Here is a 22946-nt window from a genome sequence, read left to right as displayed (position 1 = left end):
CTGGTACCTAGTTTAGATTATATACTGTTCCACTAACGCTTATGCTCCACAATAGTTCTGCTGCAGTACCGCAAGACCTGCTGCCAACAGACACTCAATATAGCTTTAGTATTACCAGGTACCGCTCACTGCCTTCACCGCCGCTAATCTTGTTAACCCGCCGGAGATATACCACTGATTAGTATCAATATGACGATCAAGATTACCTTGCTATTGAGTTCTCCTCCGTGGTAGCTGAAAAGGACCACGGAAGAGAACTCAATAGCAAGGTAATCTTGATCGCCATATTGATACTAATCAGTGGTATATCTCCGGCGGGTTAACAGGATAAGGCTAGTTTAACACTAGCGGCAAGGAACTCCGGCAGGCTGTTCCGGCGGGTGAACAGCCTGTCAGATCCGTGCTGCTGCTAGTGCACGCGTACCCCCGGACTACCGCTCCGGCCCCATTGACTATAACCGGGGCGGCCGGAGTTCCAGCGGCAGCATGTCAAGCATGCCGAGAGGCGGCCGGAATAAAACTACGACATGGCATCAGAAAGTCAGCCTTCCCTTGAGAGTCTTTCATAGCTTTAGAGATGCAGGGATGCTTGCATGCAGTCTCTGGGGTAGACTGCTTTACTCTACAGGGAGTGCAGAATTATTAGGCAAATGAGTATTTTGACCACATCATCCTCTTTATGCATGTTGTCTTACTCCAAGCTGTATAGGCTCGAAAGCCTACTACCAATTAAGCATATTAGGTGATGTGCATCTCTGTAATGAGAAGGGGTGTGGTCTAATGACATCAACACCCTGTATCAGGTGTGCATAATTATTAGGCAACTTCCTTTCCTTTGGCAAAATGGGTCAAAAGAAGGACTTGACAGGCTCAGAAAAGTCAAAAATAGTGAGATATCTTGCAGAGGGATGCAGCACTCTTAAAATTGCAAAGCTTCTGAAGCGTGATCATCGAACAATCAAGCGTTTCATTCAAAATAGTCAACAGGGTCGCAAGAAGCGTGTGGAAAAACCAAGGCGCAAAATAACTGCCCATGAACTGAGAAAAGTCAAGCGTGCAGCTGCCAAGATGCCACTTGCCACCAGTTTGGCCATATTTCAGAGCTGCAACATCACTGGAGTGCCCAAAAGCACAAGGTGTGCAATACTCAGAGACATGGCCAAGGTAAGAAAGGCTGAAAGACGACCACCACTGAACAAGACACACAAGCTGAAACGTCAAGACTGGGCCAAGAAATATCTCAAGACTGATTTTTCTAAGGTTTTATGGACTGATGAAATGAGAGTGAGTCTTGATGAGCCAGATGGATGGGCCCGTGGCTGGATTGGTAAAGGGCAGAGAGCTCCAGTCCGACTCAGACGCCAGCAAGGTGGAGGTGGAGTACTGGTTTGGGCTGGTATCATCAAAGATGAGCTTGTGGGGCCTTTTCGGGTTGAGGATGGAGTCAAGCTCAACTCCCAGTCCTACTGCCAGTTTCTGGAAGACACCTTCTTCAAGCAGTGGTACAGGAAGAAGTCTGCATCCTTCAAGAAAAACATGATTTTCATGCAGGACAATGCTCCATCACACGCGTCCAAGTACTCCACAGCGTGGCTGGCAAGAAAGGGTATAAAAGAAGAAAATCTAATGACATGGCCTCCTTGTTCACCTGATCTGAACCCCATTGAGAACCTGTGGTCCACCATCAAATGTGAGATTTACAAGGAGGGAAAACAGTACACCTCTCTGAACAGTGTCTGGGAGGCTGTGGTTGCTGCTGCACGCAATGTTGATGGTGAACAGATCAAAACACTGACAGAATCCATGGATGGCAGGCTTTTGAGTGTCCTTGCAAAGAAAGGTGGCTATATTGGTCACTGATTTGTTTTTGTTTTGTTTTTGAATGTCAGAAATGTATATTTGTGAATGTTGAGATGTTATATTGGTTTCACTGGTAAAAATAAATAATTGAAATGGGTATATATTTGTTTTTTGTTAAGTTGCCTAATAATTATGCAGAGTAATAGTCACCTGCACACACAGATACCCCCCTAAAATAGCTAAAACTAAAAACAAACTAAAAACTACTTCCAAAAATATTCAGCTTTGATATTAATGAGTTTTTTGGGTTCATTGAGAACATGGTTGTTGTTCAATAATAAAATTAATCCTCAAAAATACAACTTGCCTAATAATTCTGCACTCCCTGTATTGTCTGGTTAGGGTGCATTCACATCACCGTTTAGCTTTCCGTTCTTCTGTTCCGTCAGAAGAGAGAGAGAGATAGAGAAAAAAAAAACAGGATCCAGTAAAAAAACTGATCCTATTGCATCAGTTTGAGCCATTTACGTCTGAGATCCGTTTTTTTAGATAGAAACAAAAGTACTGCATGCAGGACTTTTTTCCCGTCTAAAAAACGGATCTCAGACTGAAATGGCTCAAACAGATGACAACTGATGCAACAGGATCCATTTTTGTACAGGATCCTGTTTTTTTTTTCTCTTCTTCTGACTGATCAGAAGAACGGAAAGCTAAATGGTGATGTGGATGCACCCTAATCATGTGCAGATCAGGGTGAGATGAGAATTGAAACTTTATTCACCTAAAATGCTCTCGACATTATGTAAGCCACTAATGCAGGCATTGGCAAGGCTTCCTATATTTTTAGTGTGCAGCATGAGCTGGATTAAAATGATTGTCATTGCTGGATTTACAGTTTAAAATAAACACAATCACGACCACTAGTTATTTAGCAGTGGAGAAGTCTTCATAATGTGATGGATAACCTAGCCACATGGGATTTACACTGGATTAATGTGGAACATAGCCAGTAATGTTCTATAGTGTATTAGAGGACACAGTACAATCTTCTGCCAATGGGATCACAGTGGGCGATGTGGACATGTATAATTTCTTATGAGCAGTTTATTACAGAGCCTCTGTCAGCATAATCTAACCTATTAAACCAAGCATATTGCCTGGTAGGGTTGATCAAGCTGATTAAAATGATACCTTTCTTTTCTCAGTATGTTGAACTGCTGCAAAGATATTTCAGTTTTTATCATTTTGCAAATGAACAAATTCAAGCACCAAGGGGCCAGCCAGACCCTTGGAGCACCGCTTTTGTAATGCCCCTGTTCTCTGCACACTCCCTCCTCCCCTTGAGAGATAGTGCTACACATCTTGTCTATCCCTGTATTCTCATACCGATGCCAAGTCTGTGCAGTAACTTGCCACTTGCGCAGTGAAGCTGCAGCAGCTCCCCTGAAGTAACAGCAGGTCCATTGTGCAAGCACCGAGTTGACCCAGTGACTCAGTGCTTGTACTGTGAATCTGATGACCTCAGGAAGCAGCATCAGATCCACTGCGCAATTGACTCGGAGAAGACACAAGAGTACAGGGCTAAACAAAATGTCTAGACCTGTCAATCAAGGGTAAGGGGCGGGGGGGTGCAGAGCACAGGTGCATTACAAAAGTGGTACTCCAAGGTCTCTGGCCAGCCCCTTGGTGCTCTAACTCATGTGCCTATCAATAAAAACTGAGATATATCTACAGCTGTTCAACATACTGACAAAAGAAAGGTATTGTTTTAATCAGCATGAGCAACCCTACCAGGCAATATGCCTGGTTTAATATGGTTCATCATGCTGACAGATGTTTTTTAAGAATATGGCACACACTGCTATGTGGGAGGGGGAAAAAAGAAAGGAAAGGGAAAGGAGAAGAATGGATACTGGTACACAGGTATTATAATGATACACATGGATGTTGTTTAGGCCTCATGCACACAACCTTATGTATTTTCCAAAAATCACAGATTCTTAAAATACAGATACTGTCCATGTGTGTTCTACATTTTTTTGCAGACCCATTGACATCTGATGTGATCCGTGTGTTATCCACAAATTATAGAACATATTCCATTCTGGTCTGCACAATGAGGACTGCGGACCCATTGAAGCCAATGGATCTGCAGAAAAATGCTGACGGTATCTGTATTTTGCAGGTCTGCGATTTACGGACCACAAAATACATACAGTTGTGTGCATGAGGCCTAGGTAGCAGTTGCACACAGGCCCTGGTGCCCAAGGGAGCCCCAAACAACGGAAGAGACAGAACATTAAAAGAAACCTAAGTTATAAACCTAACAGAGATGGACCATCCCTACATTACAACAAAAAAAAATCATAAAATTCTAAATTACTGATCATTTAAGTCTTCACTTGATTTTCCTTAGTAATATGGGCATGAAGTGTTTTTGCTCTCATTCCTTGGTTCTACAATAAGATGCCAGTGAGGGTAGATATGTCAGATACATCTTGATGCATATTCAGCTGCTCTATCATTTCATTCATTAGATGTCATATTAGCATGAAGCATTTTTAGCATTGTTCCCAACGTGTCACAAGGATTGTTTGTATTGGTTACGAGCACTTAGTGACTGGTAATTCCATCTCTGCATGGCAGGCTAGAGCGCTCCTGCCAGTACATGTGAACACAGCTGCATATGCCGTGCATTCCCCCTCTTAGACATATTCCAAAGGAACACTCAGTTTGTGTTAGTCAAATAGCTGGAGTGTTTGGCAGAGAAAACTAGACAACATATATAATTGCTTTCTGGGCTAGGAAATATTCAATGTGTTCTCTAGCACATCCACCAGCAAGTCACATATAGTCTATGTCCGTGGCCGTCCATGTACCATATAGTAAGACAGGAGCCGCTCACACTGAGATGCTCTCCAGTTTGGCCTATGGAGAAGGGGGGGGGGGGTCTCATGCAGGGGACCCTCTGTTTGGATGTACATATACCCTCCTAGGGTATATAAACAGTGATTATGTGCATTAGACAACCCCTTCAATATTAAAATGCCCTTGTGTTGATACATTGCTTCCCTACCCAGTGGGGTCCCTTTTATCGTCTTTTCTTTATCATTTTCTCCCCTGTTACAGTCACACTTATCTTTAGTGATACCACATTTATCCTGTTTGACTGTCTTTTTGCTTTTTTGGGGCTCTGTTCCTTGCCTATGACTTTTTATGTCTTCCTGTATATGCCACCCGCTTCTAGTCTCACACCATTTAATGTATTTCCGAAACATTTTGGTAGTAAGCAGGATCATTTTACCTTGTCATTCAGACCAGTCTTAGCACATTGTAGTGAGCTAACATTTCAGCAGGGATACTTTACATATTCTTGATTTTAGGCACCATTCATTCACATAACTGGTTCCAGAATATTTCTTCAGCATTTTTTAAGACCTCCAGCTTCTTCTTGTTCAGATCTGGGTCTTGACTAATATCACTTGTCTTGTTTTCTAGTTATGCCTGGTACCAGCACAGGCAGTATATTCATTTTCTTATATGGCATTACTTTTTTCTCCATGTTGTATATCAAGAAATTGCAATCCCGAAAACTTCTGTCATGAGGGTGTCACGACCTATCGCTGACCCTGTTGTGCCTGGGGTCAGAAGGTCGTAGCGGGTGGCTACGCGCTCAGTTTCTCAAGAGATCGCTCCATGACCTAGTGGTGATAATGGATTCTGGTCCAGGTTTTCCTGCTTAGATTTGCGATCCTTTTTGTCCCATTTAGGAATCTGTAGCTTTTCCTTTCAGCTGTTCTCTATCAGCCATTCCCAGCTACTATATATTCTCCCTTTCTGCCTCCTTTGTTGCCAGATATAGACCTTCTTTCCAGATCTTCTATTCTGACCTCAGTTGGACAACTGTTGCTGTGGAGCCGTTGGAACTGGTGGTGTCGGATCTCCGTTTCACTCCTGTTGTTGTCTCCTGTTTGTTGTCTCCCTTCGGGGATTATTTGTGTTGTTTGTCTTTTCCCTGTTGTTACCCCAGGTGTCAGGAGGACTAGTGTCCCCACCGGTCTACCCACTACCTAGGGCTTATTTCAGGATAAGCCAGGGACGAGGCACGTGATCGGCGTACGGGTTAGCAGCCCGTCTAGGGACATCAGGGCAGCCAGGTGCTAGTGCCAGATGAGTTAGGGGTCACCACTCCTCCCTCTCCCTAGTGTTTGTTTGTTTTAAAATTGTTTTTATTAGTTTTTAATACAAAAACTGAACATACAGGTCGACAGTGTTTCACCATTTTGGAAGTAAACATAAATATAAATCCTGAGCGTACATTACCCTAGTGATCTTAACAATAAGGCGAAGATACTTCCATTAGAGATCTATATAGACCAAATATCAACTAACTAAAGAAAAACTGTAGAAGGAAATAAAAAGATACAAATGGAAAGGGGAAGACATAGACATAACTTAAAAATATAATGGAAAAGGAGGGGGGGGGGGGGAAAGGGGGGGAGGGAGAGCTTGATATGTTGTGGATTACCATTGAGGCCGGTGCAACATGATATGTCTTATCACAATTCCATCTGGAAGCAGGCAATTCAATTCAATTAAGTACCATAAATGAGGTTCAAATGCGCAAGTGGAGACTCCCTTTCTCAATAAATTACCCTTTGCGTTGAGAAATCACACTCCCGAGAAATTCCTAAAAGACTTCCAAGGGTTCCAAATATTTTCAAACTTCACCGGGGTGCGAGCATCCCAGTGTGCTATCTGTTCTAAGCGGAAGAGCTGATCGCATTTAAGTATCCAGTTTTGAATAGACGGAGGATTAGATTGTTTCCATGCTAATGCTATCATAAGTCTAGCTGCAGCTAACAAAGTGTTACATAATGAGTGTTTATATTTGGGGCCTCTAGTTTCTCCTAAAACTCCCAAGAGACAAACTTTAGGGCATAAGGGTATTTTCAGGCTAGATAAATTAGATATAATCTTACAAATCTCCTGCCAGTAAGAGGTTATTTTGGTGCATTCCCACCAGATATGGGCATGCGTGCCCACCTCAAGGTTGCATCTCCAGCACATAGGGCTACACTCTGGAAACATGCGATGAAGTTTATGAGGTGTGTAATACCATCTTGTTAAAACTTTGTAGCTGTTCTCTTGCAACTTGACGCACCTGGACACCTTAAGAAACGTCTTAAGCGCCTGTTTTACTTCTAAGGGGGATAAATAAATATTCAGATCCTCTACCCACTGTTGAATAAACTTAGGGGTCTCTGATCCCTGTTTTAAGAGTAGGATGTCATATAACTGCGATATTTTACCTTTTGGTTCCTTTTTTTGTAAGGCCAGTTTTTCAAAGGGAGTGTGAGTTGGTGCAATCGGGAGACCCGTAAAGTATTTTTTTATTTGTTGTAACAAGTAAGCCAAATGAAACGTAGAAAGGTTAGATAGCAATGGATGTGTGCGAAGATCTTCGAATGAAGGGATGTCGTCTTCCCTGTAAAGGCTCAAGATGGGGGAAATGAGAGATTTCGCTCTCAACGGTAGCTCCCTCTCCCTAGTGGAAGGGTACTCCTCTTCCCTCCCCTCTGCACCGCACGTCTGTTACCTGCCAAATCAGATGTGATAACTTCACATTGAATATTGTAATTTTCTAAGCCAACAAAACATTTTGACACTTGAAGGTCTTTTCCAGATTTTCCATTTGCCATCTTACACAGTTGTAATCATAGTACATGTCTGTGCTACTGTATTTTCTCCTTGATTAATCCTAGATGACAGACTCTTTTACTATCTTCATGGAGTCTGGTGGTTGGTGTTTCTTTGCTACCAAGTGATTTTCTCACTGATAAGGTCCCACTTGTATGTTATACTTTTCTCTCTTAGTTCTACTATGCCTCACATGTTCATTGCCCAATGTCTTGGGACATAAACTTTACTATAAAGTGGTTGTCCAAGATGTTTTTTTTGATTGGCAGGGACAGTGTTATAATAATAAAAAAACATATACTCACCATCCCGAACCCTCTCCATGCCCATGGCACCACTATGTACTCCGCTCCGGGTCTGTTTTTCTGACTGCAGCAGTGAAGTGGAACATTATATGACTCAATGATAGAGTCATATGGCATAATCTAATTGCAAAAATAAAACTGAAAAACATTTACTATATTGTTACAATACATTATAATCATTTTTCTAACAATCTGTCATACATAGAAGCAAGTTTTGTTTTCTAAAGACCTGAAATGTCTAGGTTCTATAATATTAAAATATATATTGTATAAAGTGGTTGTCCCAAAAAGGTTACATTCACTGTCACCATTGCATACTTCCTGTATCACATTCCCCCTAACCCTCATTCTCGCTAACATTTCCATGCAGGTTAGAAGCAATCATCTCATTCAGTATTTATTATAAGAAATTATTTGGTAGAAATTTTGCATTTGCACTATTTTATGGTTCAACGTCATATGTAATGAGACCATGGTTCCAGTGAAATCAGCAATTTCTCATTCAAACTGTATGCTAAAAAGAATACAGCACTGACTTAAAGGCAGGAAAATACATTGAGAAGTAAGGGCCCCATAGCAAGAATCAAACCAGCCCCCCCACACAGGACAGAAGGGTTTCTGCCTAAACCCTTTTCAATGACCCTTGGGTCATTTTTCCACTGCCTCATTTGCTAAAAGTTGTTCCTTTAGATTTATAGGGTAGAGTCCTGACCAAGTTTTCACCTCCATTAGAAGAGGAGAGAATCCCAACTAAGACTATGCCACCTCTTGCCCTGGGCCCCATAGCAGTCGCATGGTCTGCCGCTATGGTAGTAACGCCCCTGTGCTTGAGGGATGGATGGGAGGCCCAGGAGTGAACTAAAATCACCCAGCATTATTTAGTGAGCAAGTGGTGGTCTTATTTAAGAACTGAATTGCAGTATTATGTGGCAGCTCTTTAAAGAGGTCCTGACACCTCTCCTGTCTGCGTTATAAATTCATTTTTCCCCCTGTTTAATATTTATTTTGGAGCACCCTTTCATATAACTGTATGTTATTCTGTTCTTTAGTTATTACTGCTAGAAGTTTATTAATGAATTTGGAACTGGGTGTTACCTGTGGGGGGTACCTGGACAGTCAGACACTTTCCTGTCATGGCTGCTCATATGAGACTGTGGGGGACACCTCCCCCCGAACGCACATACTCTGGCGATACCCAGTTTTAGATTCATTAGTAAGCTTTTAGTAGCAATAACTGAGGAACAAAACAACATAGAGGCATATGAAAGAATGTTCCAGAATCATTATTGCATCGGGAAGTTACTGAAACAGACATTTCAGGAAAGGTGATCGGTCCTTTTTAAAGGGAATAGTATTTGGATGCTGCATATCATTTTGGTTCTCCATGGTGGTCCTATGAGGGCTGTAAGCAGTATGTCAGTATTACCCTGGCAGTATATGATTGTGGCTGAATTACCTGCCTAACGATATCAAGGGGGATTCTCAACTTCTCTGCTCTGCTTCTTGACTAATATACCTGGTCAAGGGTCCTCACTGGTATTTTTGGACATGTCTAAGTGAAAAATAGAAAACCTCTTCAAAAGTTTTCATACAAGAGGACACTCCAGGGGCTTGTATTTCCAGATGTTTTACTTTTGGGGAAGAAACTGTGAATACATACAGCTACTCTGCAATGACTACATACTGTAGGTTATCACTGATGTAACAGTCGGGTGTGCTTCACTAGGGAATGTCAGAGTGGAACTGTATTTTATAGACTGAAGCAAGATGAAACCACTTTCCATCCTTTCTACACATGAATGATATTGGTGACAATGAATCTGATCCCAGAGCCATCAAAATATATTTGTCCTCTTAGATTGCCTTACAGTATTCACACAGAATGAGGTTCAGACAGGCTGCTCATGGAGGTTCGTATCTTGTTTCAGTGGCATATAGGCAGGTGCTTGGTTAGAAAAACCAGAGCTGGCAAGACTTGAATGAAGATTTTTGAGCTCTTGCAGCGGGACAAGTGTGTGTATAGCGGCATTTAACAGATATTTGACACTACAGCCTACAGTATTCTGACATTGCTTAGCATGGTCATAGTGCAGAACAGCACAGATCAGAGAACATCTTTGTCTACAATAAATTCTTCCTTTATGCTGTCACAGGGCTAATCCAAGATGCCCCAAAGACTGCAGGCACGGATACAGTGATTATTACAGATAATTATTACTGAGAAACTCAGTAAATAGACTAATTTTTATATCCTTTTAATATTGGGTATGTTGGGTAGTGAGTCATGCCTAAATTGGTGATCAAGATTGCTGAACTTATGTATCTGGACACATTGAGTATCACGTCTCCAAATCAGTGTTGAAATGTAAGTAAGTCAATTAATAAAAATAAAGTATTGATGACTTCTGCCATCTCCGTAGATTGACTGAATGGAATGTCTGAAAATGATGTAATAAAATATGGTTAAAGAAATATAAATGTAATGTTGCGTTCACCTTACTTACAGAATGGATTTACCCCTCTGTATATGGCTGCCCAAGAAAACCATCTTGAAGTTGTGAAATATTTACTTGAAAATGGGGCCAATCAGAGCACAGCCACAGAGGTAAGTCATTCTTGCCACCTATATGTTGCCAATTGCTGATTTCATTCATGAGAGCTACCATATGACATTCCTCGTGAAGTGTACCTATATCAATATTTAATAGATGTAAATTAAAAATCAAGATTTCAACCGGGAAGAAGAGTAGCCTCAAATGTATTGTAAAGTGGGAACATTTTGATGATCTCCCACTGAACAGCTTTCTGCAGCTGCTATATACTATAAAACATAGATACTGCAGAAGCCAAAGTACAGTTGATAATAAAAATCCATTATAAACATGTGTTAGCCCGATATAAAAGAAAATGAATAATATATAAAAAATGGCTCAGAAGGAGGCCATAGCCTTTAAAGGAGTTGTCCAGTTCCTCCTGAAATCAGACAACACTTGAGGTGCGACTAAAATAAAAAGTACACCATTACTTACCATTACTGAGCAGATCCCATGTCGCTGCTCCATTTCTTCCGGTCGGGCTCTGTTGACCTGGCTGCAGCAGTGATGTCACGTCAACAACACATGACCACTGCACCCAGTCAGTGATCTCAGCAGTGCACTGCTTGAGGCCAGCGATTGGCCACAGCACTCACATGTTGTCAACGTGACGTCACCACTGCAGCCGCAGTCTGGCTGTGAGAACTCGAGCAGCAATGTGGGATCTGCTAGCTAAGTAGTGGTCTATTCTTTATTGCAGGCACGACCTGAGTGTTGTCCGAATTACTACTAAAACTGTTCAGCTTCTTTAAATATTCTCTTTTGTTCCTATTTCTGTATATAAATTGCCTATAAAGATTTTGCTGACAGTTATAGAATGCAGAATTCTTCAATCTTGTCGTATTACCATTAATGACTGTTATAATTCATTGCTATAAAATGCGAATGTTATCTGTGCTTCTTGCCAGGATGGCTTCACTCCACTGGCTGTTGCTCTGCAGCAAGGACATAACATGGTGGTTGCCATTCTTTTGGAAAATGATACAAAAGGGAAGGTTAGACTGCCAGCTCTGCATATTGCAGCCAGGAAGGATGACACAAAGTCTGCAGCCCTCTTACTTCAGAATGACCATAATGCTGATGTGCAATCAAAGGTAAGATGTGACTATCAAATAAATTCATTAGATGAAATTCTATACTTAACAAGGAACAAATGCTATTAAAATGATGCCATAGGTTATTGTACAGTGCATTCGGAAAGTCTTCAGACCTTTTCACTTTTTTATAAGTATTCAGACCCTTTACTCAATACTTAGTTGAGGCACCTTTGGCTGCGATTACAGCCTCCAGTCTTCCTGAGTATGATGCCACAAGGTTTTCACACCTGGATTTGGGAATGCTCAGCCATACTCATCTGCAGATCCTCTCAAGCTCTGTCTGGTTGGATGGAGACAATTGATGGACAGCCATTTTCAGGTCTCTCCAGACATATTTGATTGGGTTCAAGTCAGCGATCTGGCTGAACCACTCAAGGACATTCACAGAGTTGCCCCTAAGCCACTCCTGTGTTAGGGTCACTGTCTTGTTGGACTGTCTATAATGGCATCTAAGAATATAGATGTAGTGGCTGTTACTGAGACGTAGTTCAATGGGAGTAATGACTGGGATATAACAATACCAGGGTTCTCTCTATACAGGAAATACAGAGAAGACAAGAAGGGGGAGGGGTGGCCCTGTATGTGAAAGATAGCATGAAATCTAATTTGATACAAGTTTGCAAGAACAATTTAGAGTCAGTTTGGGTTACCTTGCAGCTTGATAATCATAAGGTAACTCGTGTAGGTGTGACATATAGACCACCTAGCCAAGTCAAAAATTTGATGATCTACTAGTTGAGGAAATAGCTAAAATGACATTGAAGGGGGAAGTTATCATTATGGGAGACTTCAATCTTCCTGATGTAAACTGGAAAACCAAAATAGCTAGTTCTGCCAGGAGTACAGATATTCTAAATTCCCTACTGGGATGATCTCTACTGCAAGTAGTTGAGGAACCAACCCGGAAGGAGGCAATTTTAGATTTAGTATTCACAAATGGGAATTTGGTATCTGATATCACTGTAGGGGAAAGCTTGGGATCTAGTGATCACTAGTCAGTGTGGTTTACTATAAGTACAGTGACTGAGTCATACCACCCAAAAACAAAAGTTTTAGATTTTGGAAAAACTGACTTTTCTAAAATTAGATTAGTGGTATACGAGTCCCTATGAGATTGGAACAGTTTCAATGGAGTCCAGGAGAAATGGGACTACTTAAAAGTGGCACTATTGAAGGCAACAGAAAATTGCATTAGGCTTGTCAGTAAAAGCAAAAAAAAGAAGAGACCACTGTGGTACTCAGCAGAATTAAAAAGAAAAAAAAAAACGAGGATGACAGGCAAATTTATAAGATTAGGCAGAGAGAGGCCAAACAAGTGATAAGAGCTTCTAAAGCACAGGCAGAAGAGAAATTAGCTCAGTCAGGGAAAAAAGGCGATAAGACATTCTTCAGATACATAAATGAAAAAAGGAAACTAAAACAAGGAATTACCAAATTAAAAACAAAAGAAGGAAGGTATATGGAAGAAGATAAAGAACTAGCTGACTGCCTCAATGAATACTTCTGTTCAGTTTTTACAAAGGAAAATGAAGGAAAAGGACCTCAGTTAGGAAAGAAGACTAATGAATCTTTTGATGCATGCGTCTTTACAGAGGAAGAGGTTCTAAGTCAGCTGTCTAAAATTAATACAAATAAGTGACAGGGGCCTGATGGGATACACCCACAGCTATTAAAAGAGCTCAGCGGTGAACTAGCAAAACCATTAGCAGATTTATTTAACCAATCACTGGCAACAGCAGTCGTCCCAGAAGATTGGAAATTAGCCTATGTTGTGTCCATTCACAAGAAAGGTAGTAGGGAGGAATCGGGCAACTATAGGCCAGTAAGCCTGACATCAATAGTGGGGAATTAATGGAAACCATACTTAAGGAGAGGATTGTGGAACATCTAAAATCCCATGGATTGAAAGATGAAAAACAGCATGGGTTTACTTCAGGGAGATCATGTCAAACTAATCTTATTGATTTTTTTGATTGGGTGACTAAAATAATAGATGGCGGAGGTGCAGTAGACATCGCTTATCTAGAGTTTAGTAAGGCTTTTGATACTGTCCCACATAGAAGGCTTATCAATAAATTGCAATCTTTGGGCTTGGACTCCCATATTGTTGAATGGATTAGGCAGTGGCTGAGGGACAGACAACAGAGGGTTGTAGTCAATGGAGTATATTCAGACCATGGTCTTGTTACCAGTGGGGTACCTCAGAGATCTGTTCTGGGACCCATATTGTTTAATATCTTTATCAGCGAAATTGCAGAAGGCCTCGATGGTAAGGTGTGTCTTTTTGCTGATGACACAAAGATTTGTAACAGGGTTGATGTTCCTGGAGGGATACACCAAATGGAAAAGGATTTAGGAAAACTAGAGGAATGGTCAAAAATCTGGCAACTAAAATTTTATGTTGATAGGTGCAAGATAATGCACCTGGGGCGTAAAAACCCAAGAGCAAAATATAAAATCAGTGATACAGTCCTGGAAAGGGATTTAGGGGTCATTATTTCAGAAGACTTAAAGGTAGGCAGACAATGTCATAGAGCAGCAGGAAATGCTAGCAGAATGCTTGGGTGTATAGGGAGAGGCATTACCAGTAGAAAGAGGGAGGTGCTCATGCCGCTCTACAGAGCACTAGTGAGACCTCATTTGGAGTATTGTTCATAGTACTGGAGACCATATCTCCAGAAGGATATTGATACTTTGGAGAGAGTTCAGAGAAGAGCTACTAAACTAGTACATGGATTTCAGGATAAAACTTACCAGGAAAGATTAAAGGACCTTAACATGTATAGCTTGGAAGAAAGGCGAGACAGAGGGGATATGATAGAAACTTTTAAATACATAAAGGGAATCAACAAGGTAAAAGAGGAGAGAATATTTAAAAGAAGAAAAACTGCTTCAAGAGGACATAGTTTTAAATTAGAGGGGCAAAGGTTTAAAAGTAATATAAGGAAGTATTACTTTACTGAGAGAGTAGTGGATGCATGGAATAGCCTTCCTGCAGAAGTGGTAGCTGCAAATACAGTGAAGGAGTTTAAAGCATGCATGGGATAGGCATAAGGCCATCATTCATATAAGATAGGGCAAAGGGCTATTCATAATATTCAGTATATTGGGCAGACAAGATGGGCCAAATGGTTCTTATCTGCCGACACATTCTATGTTTCTAAGTAAATTTTCAGTAAGAATATCTCTGTACTTTGCTCTGTTAAGCTTTCCCTCAACTCTGACCAGTCTCTCTGTCCCAGTTGCTGAAAAACACCCCCACAGCATCATGATGCCACCACCATGCTTCACTGTAGGGATGGTATTGGGCAGTGCCTGGTTTCCTTAAAATATGATGCTTAGAACTGAGTCCAAAAAGTTCAATCTTGGTTTTACCAGACCAGAAAATCTTGTTTCTCATAGTCTGACAATCCTTTAGGTGCTTTTTTGAAAACTTTGATGCATTTTTTCTAGGAAGAGCTTCTTTCTGCCCACTGTGCCATAAAGGCCAGATTGGTAGAATGCTGCAGTAATGGTTGACCTTTTGGAAGATTCTTTCATCTGCACACAGGATCTTTGAAGCTCATTCAGAGAGACCATTGGGTTCTTGGTCACCTCTCTTACCAAGGCCCTTTTACCCTGATTATTTTGGTGGGGTGGTGGACAGCTCTAGAAAACGTCCTCTAGGAAGCATTCCAAATGTCTTCTATTTAAGAATTATTAAGGCTAGTGTTCTCTTGGGAACTTTCAGTGTAGCAGAATTCTTTTTTACCCTCCCCCAGATCTGTTGCTGCATAATCATGTGTTTGAGCTCTACAGACAGTTCTTTCCTCCTTATGGCTTGGTTTTTGCTCAGATATGCATTGGCGGCTGTGAGATCTTATACAGACAGGGTGCGTCTTTCCAAATTATGTCACAGAAGGGTGTCACGTGCCGGGGGTCCAAGGCAGACCTCCGGGACGTACTACGAGCAGGTCACAGGAAAAACAGAACAGACATGCCCGAAAAGCAGGTAAACAGAAGTGGTAACGATACCACAGGACCAAGAGTACCGGAGGACCATAGCAAAACCCAGAGGGTGCAGGCAGTGAGCCCTGTACTTCACAGAGTCCCGGATGGTGGGGATGACTGGGCCGAGGGCTCACTTGTCACACCTCCAAGAAGGTCCCGGAATGCTTGGCCCCTACCTGCCAGGAACAGGCTGGTGAAACCTACAGCGGGACAGACAAACAGAACCAGAGGTACACACAGGTTAGCGATTCCCTCTCCGGGGAAGCCCGGAACCCCTTTTTCTGATGAAACATGAAACAAACATACAGGGCAGAAACAGATAACGGACGCAGTTACGCACTGCTAGGCGCTCAGACGCAGATACGCTCTGCTAGGCGAAAACAGGGAACAAATAACATAATACATAAGACAGGGCAAGAACAGATCAGAACATGGCATAACACATAACAAGACAGAACCCAGAGCACAGACACGATGCAAAACCAGGCGACACCACGCAAAAGGGTAGATGAAAAAAAAACCCCAGGAACAGAGCGGGGTGCTACACCTAGCAGCCAGAGAGGACAGACTGACAAAGACTCACCCCCCAGAACCGCAGCTCACTGGACTAAATAGCTGGGTAACGAAGCACCTGGGAAGCCACACCCAGGCACAGCAAACAGAGAAGTTAACACCCGTCAGCACCAGAGCTCAGGCAGCCAAGACACACAGGAACAGAAACGGACATTGCCCCTGGCAACCAGCATACACGGATACAGAATTAGGCATTGCCCTTGGCAACTAGGAACATACGGGAACAGAAATACAGATACAGTCAAAGGGGTACACATGTACATGGGCAGGTTCACACTAGACACCGCAGCCAGCACGCAGCCCTTAGCAACCAGCCTACACAGAAACCTGCAGCTAGTACGCAACGGAACATGCAGCCAGCCTACACGGCAACACACATCACTGTGAAGCCCACCGTGACAAAGGGCTCCAATCAAGATGTCGAAATATCTCAAAGATGATCAAGAGAAAATTGAAGAAAGGGTATAAAGACTGCACTGTATGTAGACATTTTTGGGGGGCTGTTGGAAGGCTGTTTATGAGGCATGTGTGGTTACAGGTCCTATCATATATTACAAGAGGCTAATTTAAATTAAGCATGTTTGACATTAGGATTTAACAGAATGTTGCCAGTTTGAAATGCAGGAGAGACACTACCAGTATATCTCCTGCTTTTCCATTTGTAACAGTTATCTAATGTCAGATTTTTATAAGATTACCGTTATCAGTGGAGTGGATTTCTCTTCTGCATCTACCATACTGCCCTGGATACTTTTTGTCCTGTCAATTTGAATGATTGTTTAGCTGATCCAATGACACAGATAGCAGTGCCAAAGAGATAGCCAGGTCCTAGGTTGATCATTTATATTTTGTTAGGGGATAGATCATCTTGATGGAACAGTGTGTCCAGTCTTTGAGGTTAGGAACATACTGTGTAATACAGAGTAATATTATTATTACAGTAAGAAAAATAGTGTTACAATAAGTGAGTATTAAAGCAACCCTCTAGTTCAAGAAAACATATTTACATTTACTGGGGAGCGAACAGAATACTTGCGTGATGACCTCCTTTTCATCTTTTCAGCTGCACATCTTCCATTTCCCCAGCTGTAGATGGGCACACCGCTTCTCAGACCAAGTACGTCAGGCTATGATAACCAGGCATACTGCTGGATCCTGTGCCTGATTTATGATGAGACGTATGCTATGGAATAAATTAGGCGCAGCATCCGTCAGAAATGTATGCCCGTTCTTGGCTGGTGTAGACTTCAATGATCTTCTATGCCAGATAAATGCGATAGGGCCACCGGCCATGCCCCTCCCCGCCCTCTACAGACCCTTTTTGAGAAAGTGGCAAGGCCGACAGAAAAACAGCATTTGCGCAAAAATGTTTGCACAAGTGCTATTGAAAAAGTTGCAAACTGCACGTTCATGCCACAAAAGTGACATATATTTATGTTAAATCTGCTCCATTGTGTATTTGGCAGTCCAAGACACTTTCTGCTGCCTTTGGATTAGCCAGCCAATTCAAGAGCAGGACTGCACAAGCAGGAAGTATCTTGGACTACCAATGCACAAGCAGGAAGTATCTTGGTCTGCCGATGCACAAGCAGGAAGTATCTTGGTCTGCCGATGCACAAGCAGGAAGTATCTTGGTCTGCCGATGCACAAGCAGGGAGTATCTTGGTCTTCCGTTGCACAAGCAGGAAGTATCTTGGTCTTCCGCTGCACAAGCAGGAAGTGTCTTGGTCTACCAATGCGCAAGGAGGAAGTGTCTTGGACTACCGATGCACAAGCAGAAAGTGTTTTGGACTAACGACTGCATGGTATGCATTAGGTAGTCTGAGAAGTGGTGTGGCTATCTTGGATGATAGAGCTGGAGCCTGGGAAGTGGCAGATCTGCAGCTGAAAAAATGAAAATGAGGTCACCATGTGTTTTGTTTGTTCCCCAATAACAGTTTTTTTTCTCTTGAACCAGAGGGTCACTTTAACAGCACTTCCCACATCCATTGCCTGTAGTAAATATGTTGAATGTTATAAGCTATAAAGTGCAACTAATATGTGCTCTTTTTCCAAATTATGCTACTTCAGATGATGGTGAATAGGACGACAGAGGTATTCATATAATACATTCTTCCTTGCTATGTTGCATGCGTATTTAAGTATGCTATTGTTGTGTATTTTTTTTATATTTATTGCATTAATGTATATAACTTTTCAATGCAGTGAAAATGATTGGTCTGAATTTACTGTGAAAAATAGGTATGCCAGATGAAAGAGAGTGAGCATAGCGGATATAAAACAAAGAATAGAAAGCAAGACAGGACCAGGCTCCTTAAAAAATAATCTTCCAGTCAAATAACATCATCCAGAATCCAAAAATATCCTTTATTGCACCATAACAGGTATACAGTAATTAGTGACGTTTCGACCCATGATTACATTTGGGCCTTTTTCAAGCTTGATAAAGACGTGACTGTAACCAAGGGTTAAAACATCACTGATTACTGTACACCTGTTGTGGTGTAATGAAGGATATTTTTGGCTTCTGGATGCTGGCGCCATTGCTTACTGTAGTAAAAACATACTATTGGCAGGAAATGGGAGTGTCCATTCAGACACATGATTTCGAGTTAGGGAGAGTTCACATCACGTTTTTTGTCTTCGTTTGACATGTACGTTCGAAAAAAAAGGATACAAAAATGCAGCATAACACGTTCTTGTATCTTGCAGAGGCCTGTAAAAAAACATATACATTTTATTTTACAATGGAACTCTATGGTGAACGGATGCCACTGTATGGCATCAGTCCCAGGCATCCGTTTAACATATACATTTTTTTGTATACGTTAAACGGATGGGAAAAACGTGAACCCACCCTTAGTAATGACTGATAAGGGCTAGAATGAGGAATAACGGATGAGAGAAGTGAAGAGTCGGGGAGAGTTGGTCAATGTCTTGATTTGTATTACCAAATTACTCTATAATTGGTAATTGATCTATAAATTGTTAAAGGTGCAGAGCAATGAAAATAAACGGAAGTGCCGGATTTGGCACATAACTGAGCTGAACAGACTTCATTGACTACACTGGAGTCAGTTCAGTTTCCATTCAGGATCCTCTTTCTTTTATTGGACAAAAAAGTCCTGCATGCAGAATGTTCTTGTCCGATCTTTTTAATCAAATCTGCAATGGAAGCCCTGATATGAGCTTCCAACGCAGATGTGAACAAGCCCTTATGAAGATTTTGTAACTTGATTGACTCTGAGAGAAAACTGGTATCAGATTTGTCTGGTTTATTTTTAGCAGGGAACACCAATTGTTTGTATACACCATGGTCAACTATGTTAAATGGTTATCCCAGGGCAAAAAAAAAGCGTTTCCTGGGCACCACATGCTGTAAAAAAATAACAGAGCTCATACTTACCTATCTGCTACCACTGCCATTCTTACAGTGCCTGGGTCCCCATTGTGTTCCACTTCCTGCTCCAGCAGGAAGTGGCTGTGAAGGCCGCTCAGCAATGGCCGCCTCAGCAGGAAGTGGAGCACAGTGAGGACACTGGCACTGTAAGAATGGCAGTGGCACAGGATGGAAGGAATCAGTATAAGTTCTGTGATTATAATTTTTTTTACAGAATGCACAGCCAGGAAAAAAACACTTTTTTTCTATGGAATACCCCTTTAAATATACTGATTATATAATTGTATTAAATGATAAAGGGCAGGAAATAAATACAATAAACTTCAAGTGTAACTCCCACATTTTTTTTGTTTTTGCTAATGTATAGGGACAGTGACAGGAAACATTTTTGTAATATACTTCATTTAGGGAAAACGTTTATTTATGGTAGAGAACTTGTCTTAGTCCAGCAATTATAGATGGATTATATTTATATAATGGGTCAAGAAGTAAATAGTACTAGAGTCCAGCTACGAAGTTAACCCTTATAGAGAGATTTATCTTTAATGGTAATTATACACAAACTGACGTACACTGTTGTCCTATTGTAAATGAATCCACAAGAAGGCTAAAAAGGCATCTGATATATGGGGAACCTCTCCCTAAATGCATGCCCTAAAGCTATACCCTCTGCCCAGGGACGGCCCCTAAAGGTAGGGACTCCCTGTCCTCGATCCTTGGCTAGAGAACTTGATCTCTATGGTAGAGAACTTGGGCTGAAATGTCCCAAATACAGATCAAAGTGCTCACTTCACCTCTTGGAAGGTGCACCCGTGTTCCAGTTACATTATAAAGCACCTAGCAGTGGCTTTACAGGATTTGGAGACATAATGAATACAATATGTGCTGGAGGACACATGAAAGTGAAGTTTTACAGTGTGTGAATGTGAGCACCCCATTCTACACAATGCCTGACCTTGGGAAGCAAACTGAAGCCTACAGTCTATCAGTACAGAAGCCCCCATTAGTCTAGATAGATTGATTCTGTCTGGACAAATGACTTTATAGTGGTTACAATAGAAGATGTTTTGTCATATGCCAGCATCGTCTGATATTCAGAAGCTTTTCTTAGAGTACAGACATGTACCAAAGCCACTTACGATCATATACACTATACAAGATGCATTATAAAAGATACTGTCTTATTGATGCCTCATGCCATACATTACTGTAACTGTTACTAGAACAGCAAAGGCAATACCGTTCAGTATAGATACAGCACCCATAAATGACTGCCGGGATCAACGCCTTCTACTGCTGCATTGCAGAGAAGCGAGTTCTGCAAACACTGTCCTTTCTGGTGGGAGCCTCTGACGGGCAATGAAACTGCAGATTCCAACGATTGCAATGCTGACGACCGTGCATTAACGTATCACATATATCACATAGATCTATTTATTTACCTAATCTATCATTTATTATCTATATATCTAATCTATTATCATTATCTATCTGTATCTGTCTATTCTATCTATCTAATCATCTAAAACAGGAAAAAGCAGCACTGTCAAAATAGAGAAGTATAGGTGCTATCCATTTTTGACTGTAGGCTCATAGGTCAATAGATGTTCAGAATCTATCTATCTATCGTAAGGGGTCGTCTCTTATCCGGGGGTCATTCTCACAGACTTCGCCACGAGCACCAGGTTGAAGTCCAAACGATGCTTTTATTTTTAAGCACATCAACACAAAAACAGCAACCAAAACATAAACCTCAGCCGTCTGGCCACTGACTAAACAGTTTTTCCCCTCTCTATCGGGATCTGGATCTACCACCCAGCTCCCCAAAACACATCAAAGTGCTTACCCCCACACAGGGTCAGAGGGTCCCGGCTCCCACAGGCCTTGACACAGCCTGCTCCTTTCAGACTGGGAGAGCCCTGATTGAGGAGCTCAGCCCAGATTTATTTGGGCTCCTCAGCTGGCTGCTAATTAACCTCATTACCAGCCTGGCTGCTGCAGACAATGGGAAAACCCGATTTTCCCAGCCTTTCGTGTTCTCCCCCAGCTTGCTCTGGGTGAGGTACACCACATGAATGGCCTTCCTATGGCCCTCTGGCAGCTCCACTGCCACAGTATCTATCTCATATCTATCTATCTATCTATCTATCTATCTATCTATCTATCTATCTATCATCTATCTATCTATCAATCATCTATCTATCATCTATCTATCTATATTATACTATCTATCTGATTATCTATCTATCTATCTATCTATCTATCTATCTATCTATCTATCTATCGTGTTTCATATTTATCTATTTAATCTAGCTCATATCCATGACTGTCTATCCATCTGTCTCATAGATATGTCACCCTATCTCCCTATCTATCTATCTATCTATCTATCTATCTATCTATCTATCTATCTATCTATCATCTAAAACAAGAAAAAGCATCCATCAATATAGAGAAGTACAGGTGCTATCCCTCCTTGAATGTAGGCTTATAGGTCAATAGATATTCAGAAACGATCTATCTATCTATCTCATTATCTATCTATCTATCTATCTATCTATCTATCTATCTATCTATTATCTATCTATCTATCTATCTATCTATCTCATTATCTATCTATCTCCTATCTATCTATCTATCTATCTATCTATCTGTCTGTCTATCTATCTGTTATCTGTCTGTCTGTCTATCTGTCTATCTATCTATTATCTATCTATCTATATATCTAACACACAGAAAAACAGAAAAAGGTAAGGCAGCACAGCAGTAAAAAAGTAAAATGGAGTGCCAGTGGCTGTAGAGGCGATCCACTAACCAAACGATATGAACAAAGCAAACTCCACGGCACTTCCAAAAACAAGTGTGCGTTTATTCACCAAATAGCAGTGACGTTTCGGTCCGCTCAATGGAACCTTTCTCACTGCTTCAGAAAAGTTCCATTGAGCGGACCGAAACCTCGCTGTTATTTGGTGAATAAACGCACACTTGTTTTTGGAAGTGCCGTGGAGTTTGCTTTGTTCATATGTATCTATCTATACATTATGTATCTATCTATATCATATCTATCTATCTATAGACACTGATGGCTGTATTAGACAGTCAGATTGTCTGCCAGATCATGGCTAATGAGCGTTCGTAGTAGCGATAATCTGGAGTGTAATACTGCAGCCGAACGCTCGCTCATTGGACAATCAAGATTTTTAAACTGGTTTATAAGCGAGCGTTTACCAGCAGCAGATTGTGCTATCTAATCGCGATCTGCTGCCGGCAAACAACTAGTCTATGTGGGAACAAGCAATGGCATTAGCGATCGCTCCTTCCTATACTGTGGAGGAGATCCCTGCATGTAATAGCAGCAGTCTTCTCCACTGACGAGCAGGCGATTGTCGGGAAGGAACACTTCTCTCCCAATAATCGTCTGCCGTATCACTGTATGTAATACAGCCTTTAAAGGAAACATTTATCAAATCAGATATGTCCGTTTTGT

The 22946-nt window shown here is 41.4% G+C and overlaps 1 protein-coding gene across 50 annotated transcripts in view; it reads left to right on the top strand.

Annotated features, from left to right (window-relative positions):
- The window catches only part of ANK2 (ankyrin 2), a 536395-nt gene that overhangs the window by 360482 nt on the left and 152967 nt on the right, over nucleotides 1-22946 (top strand). For 40 of the 50 annotated variants that reach the window (XM_040418305.1, XM_040418330.1, XM_040418328.1 and 37 more), the window contains exons 5-7: nucleotides 10312-10410; nucleotides 11308-11493; nucleotides 18130-18153. In XM_040418305.1, coding sequence (XP_040274239.1) covers nucleotides 10312-10410; nucleotides 11308-11493; nucleotides 18130-18153 — 309 coding nt within the window. The remainder of the gene's footprint in view (nucleotides 1-10311; nucleotides 10411-11307; nucleotides 11494-18129; nucleotides 18154-22946) is intronic. The other 10 variants (XM_040418306.1, XM_040418298.1, XM_040418331.1 and 7 more) reach the window with 1 other exon arrangement.

The sequence above is a fragment of the Bufo bufo genome, chromosome 2 (genome assembly GCF_905171765.1).
Source record: "Bufo bufo chromosome 2, aBufBuf1.1, whole genome shotgun sequence".
Taxonomy (NCBI): domain Eukaryota; kingdom Metazoa; phylum Chordata; class Amphibia; order Anura; family Bufonidae; genus Bufo; species Bufo bufo.
This window is presented reverse-complemented; position numbering and strand designations above follow the sequence as displayed.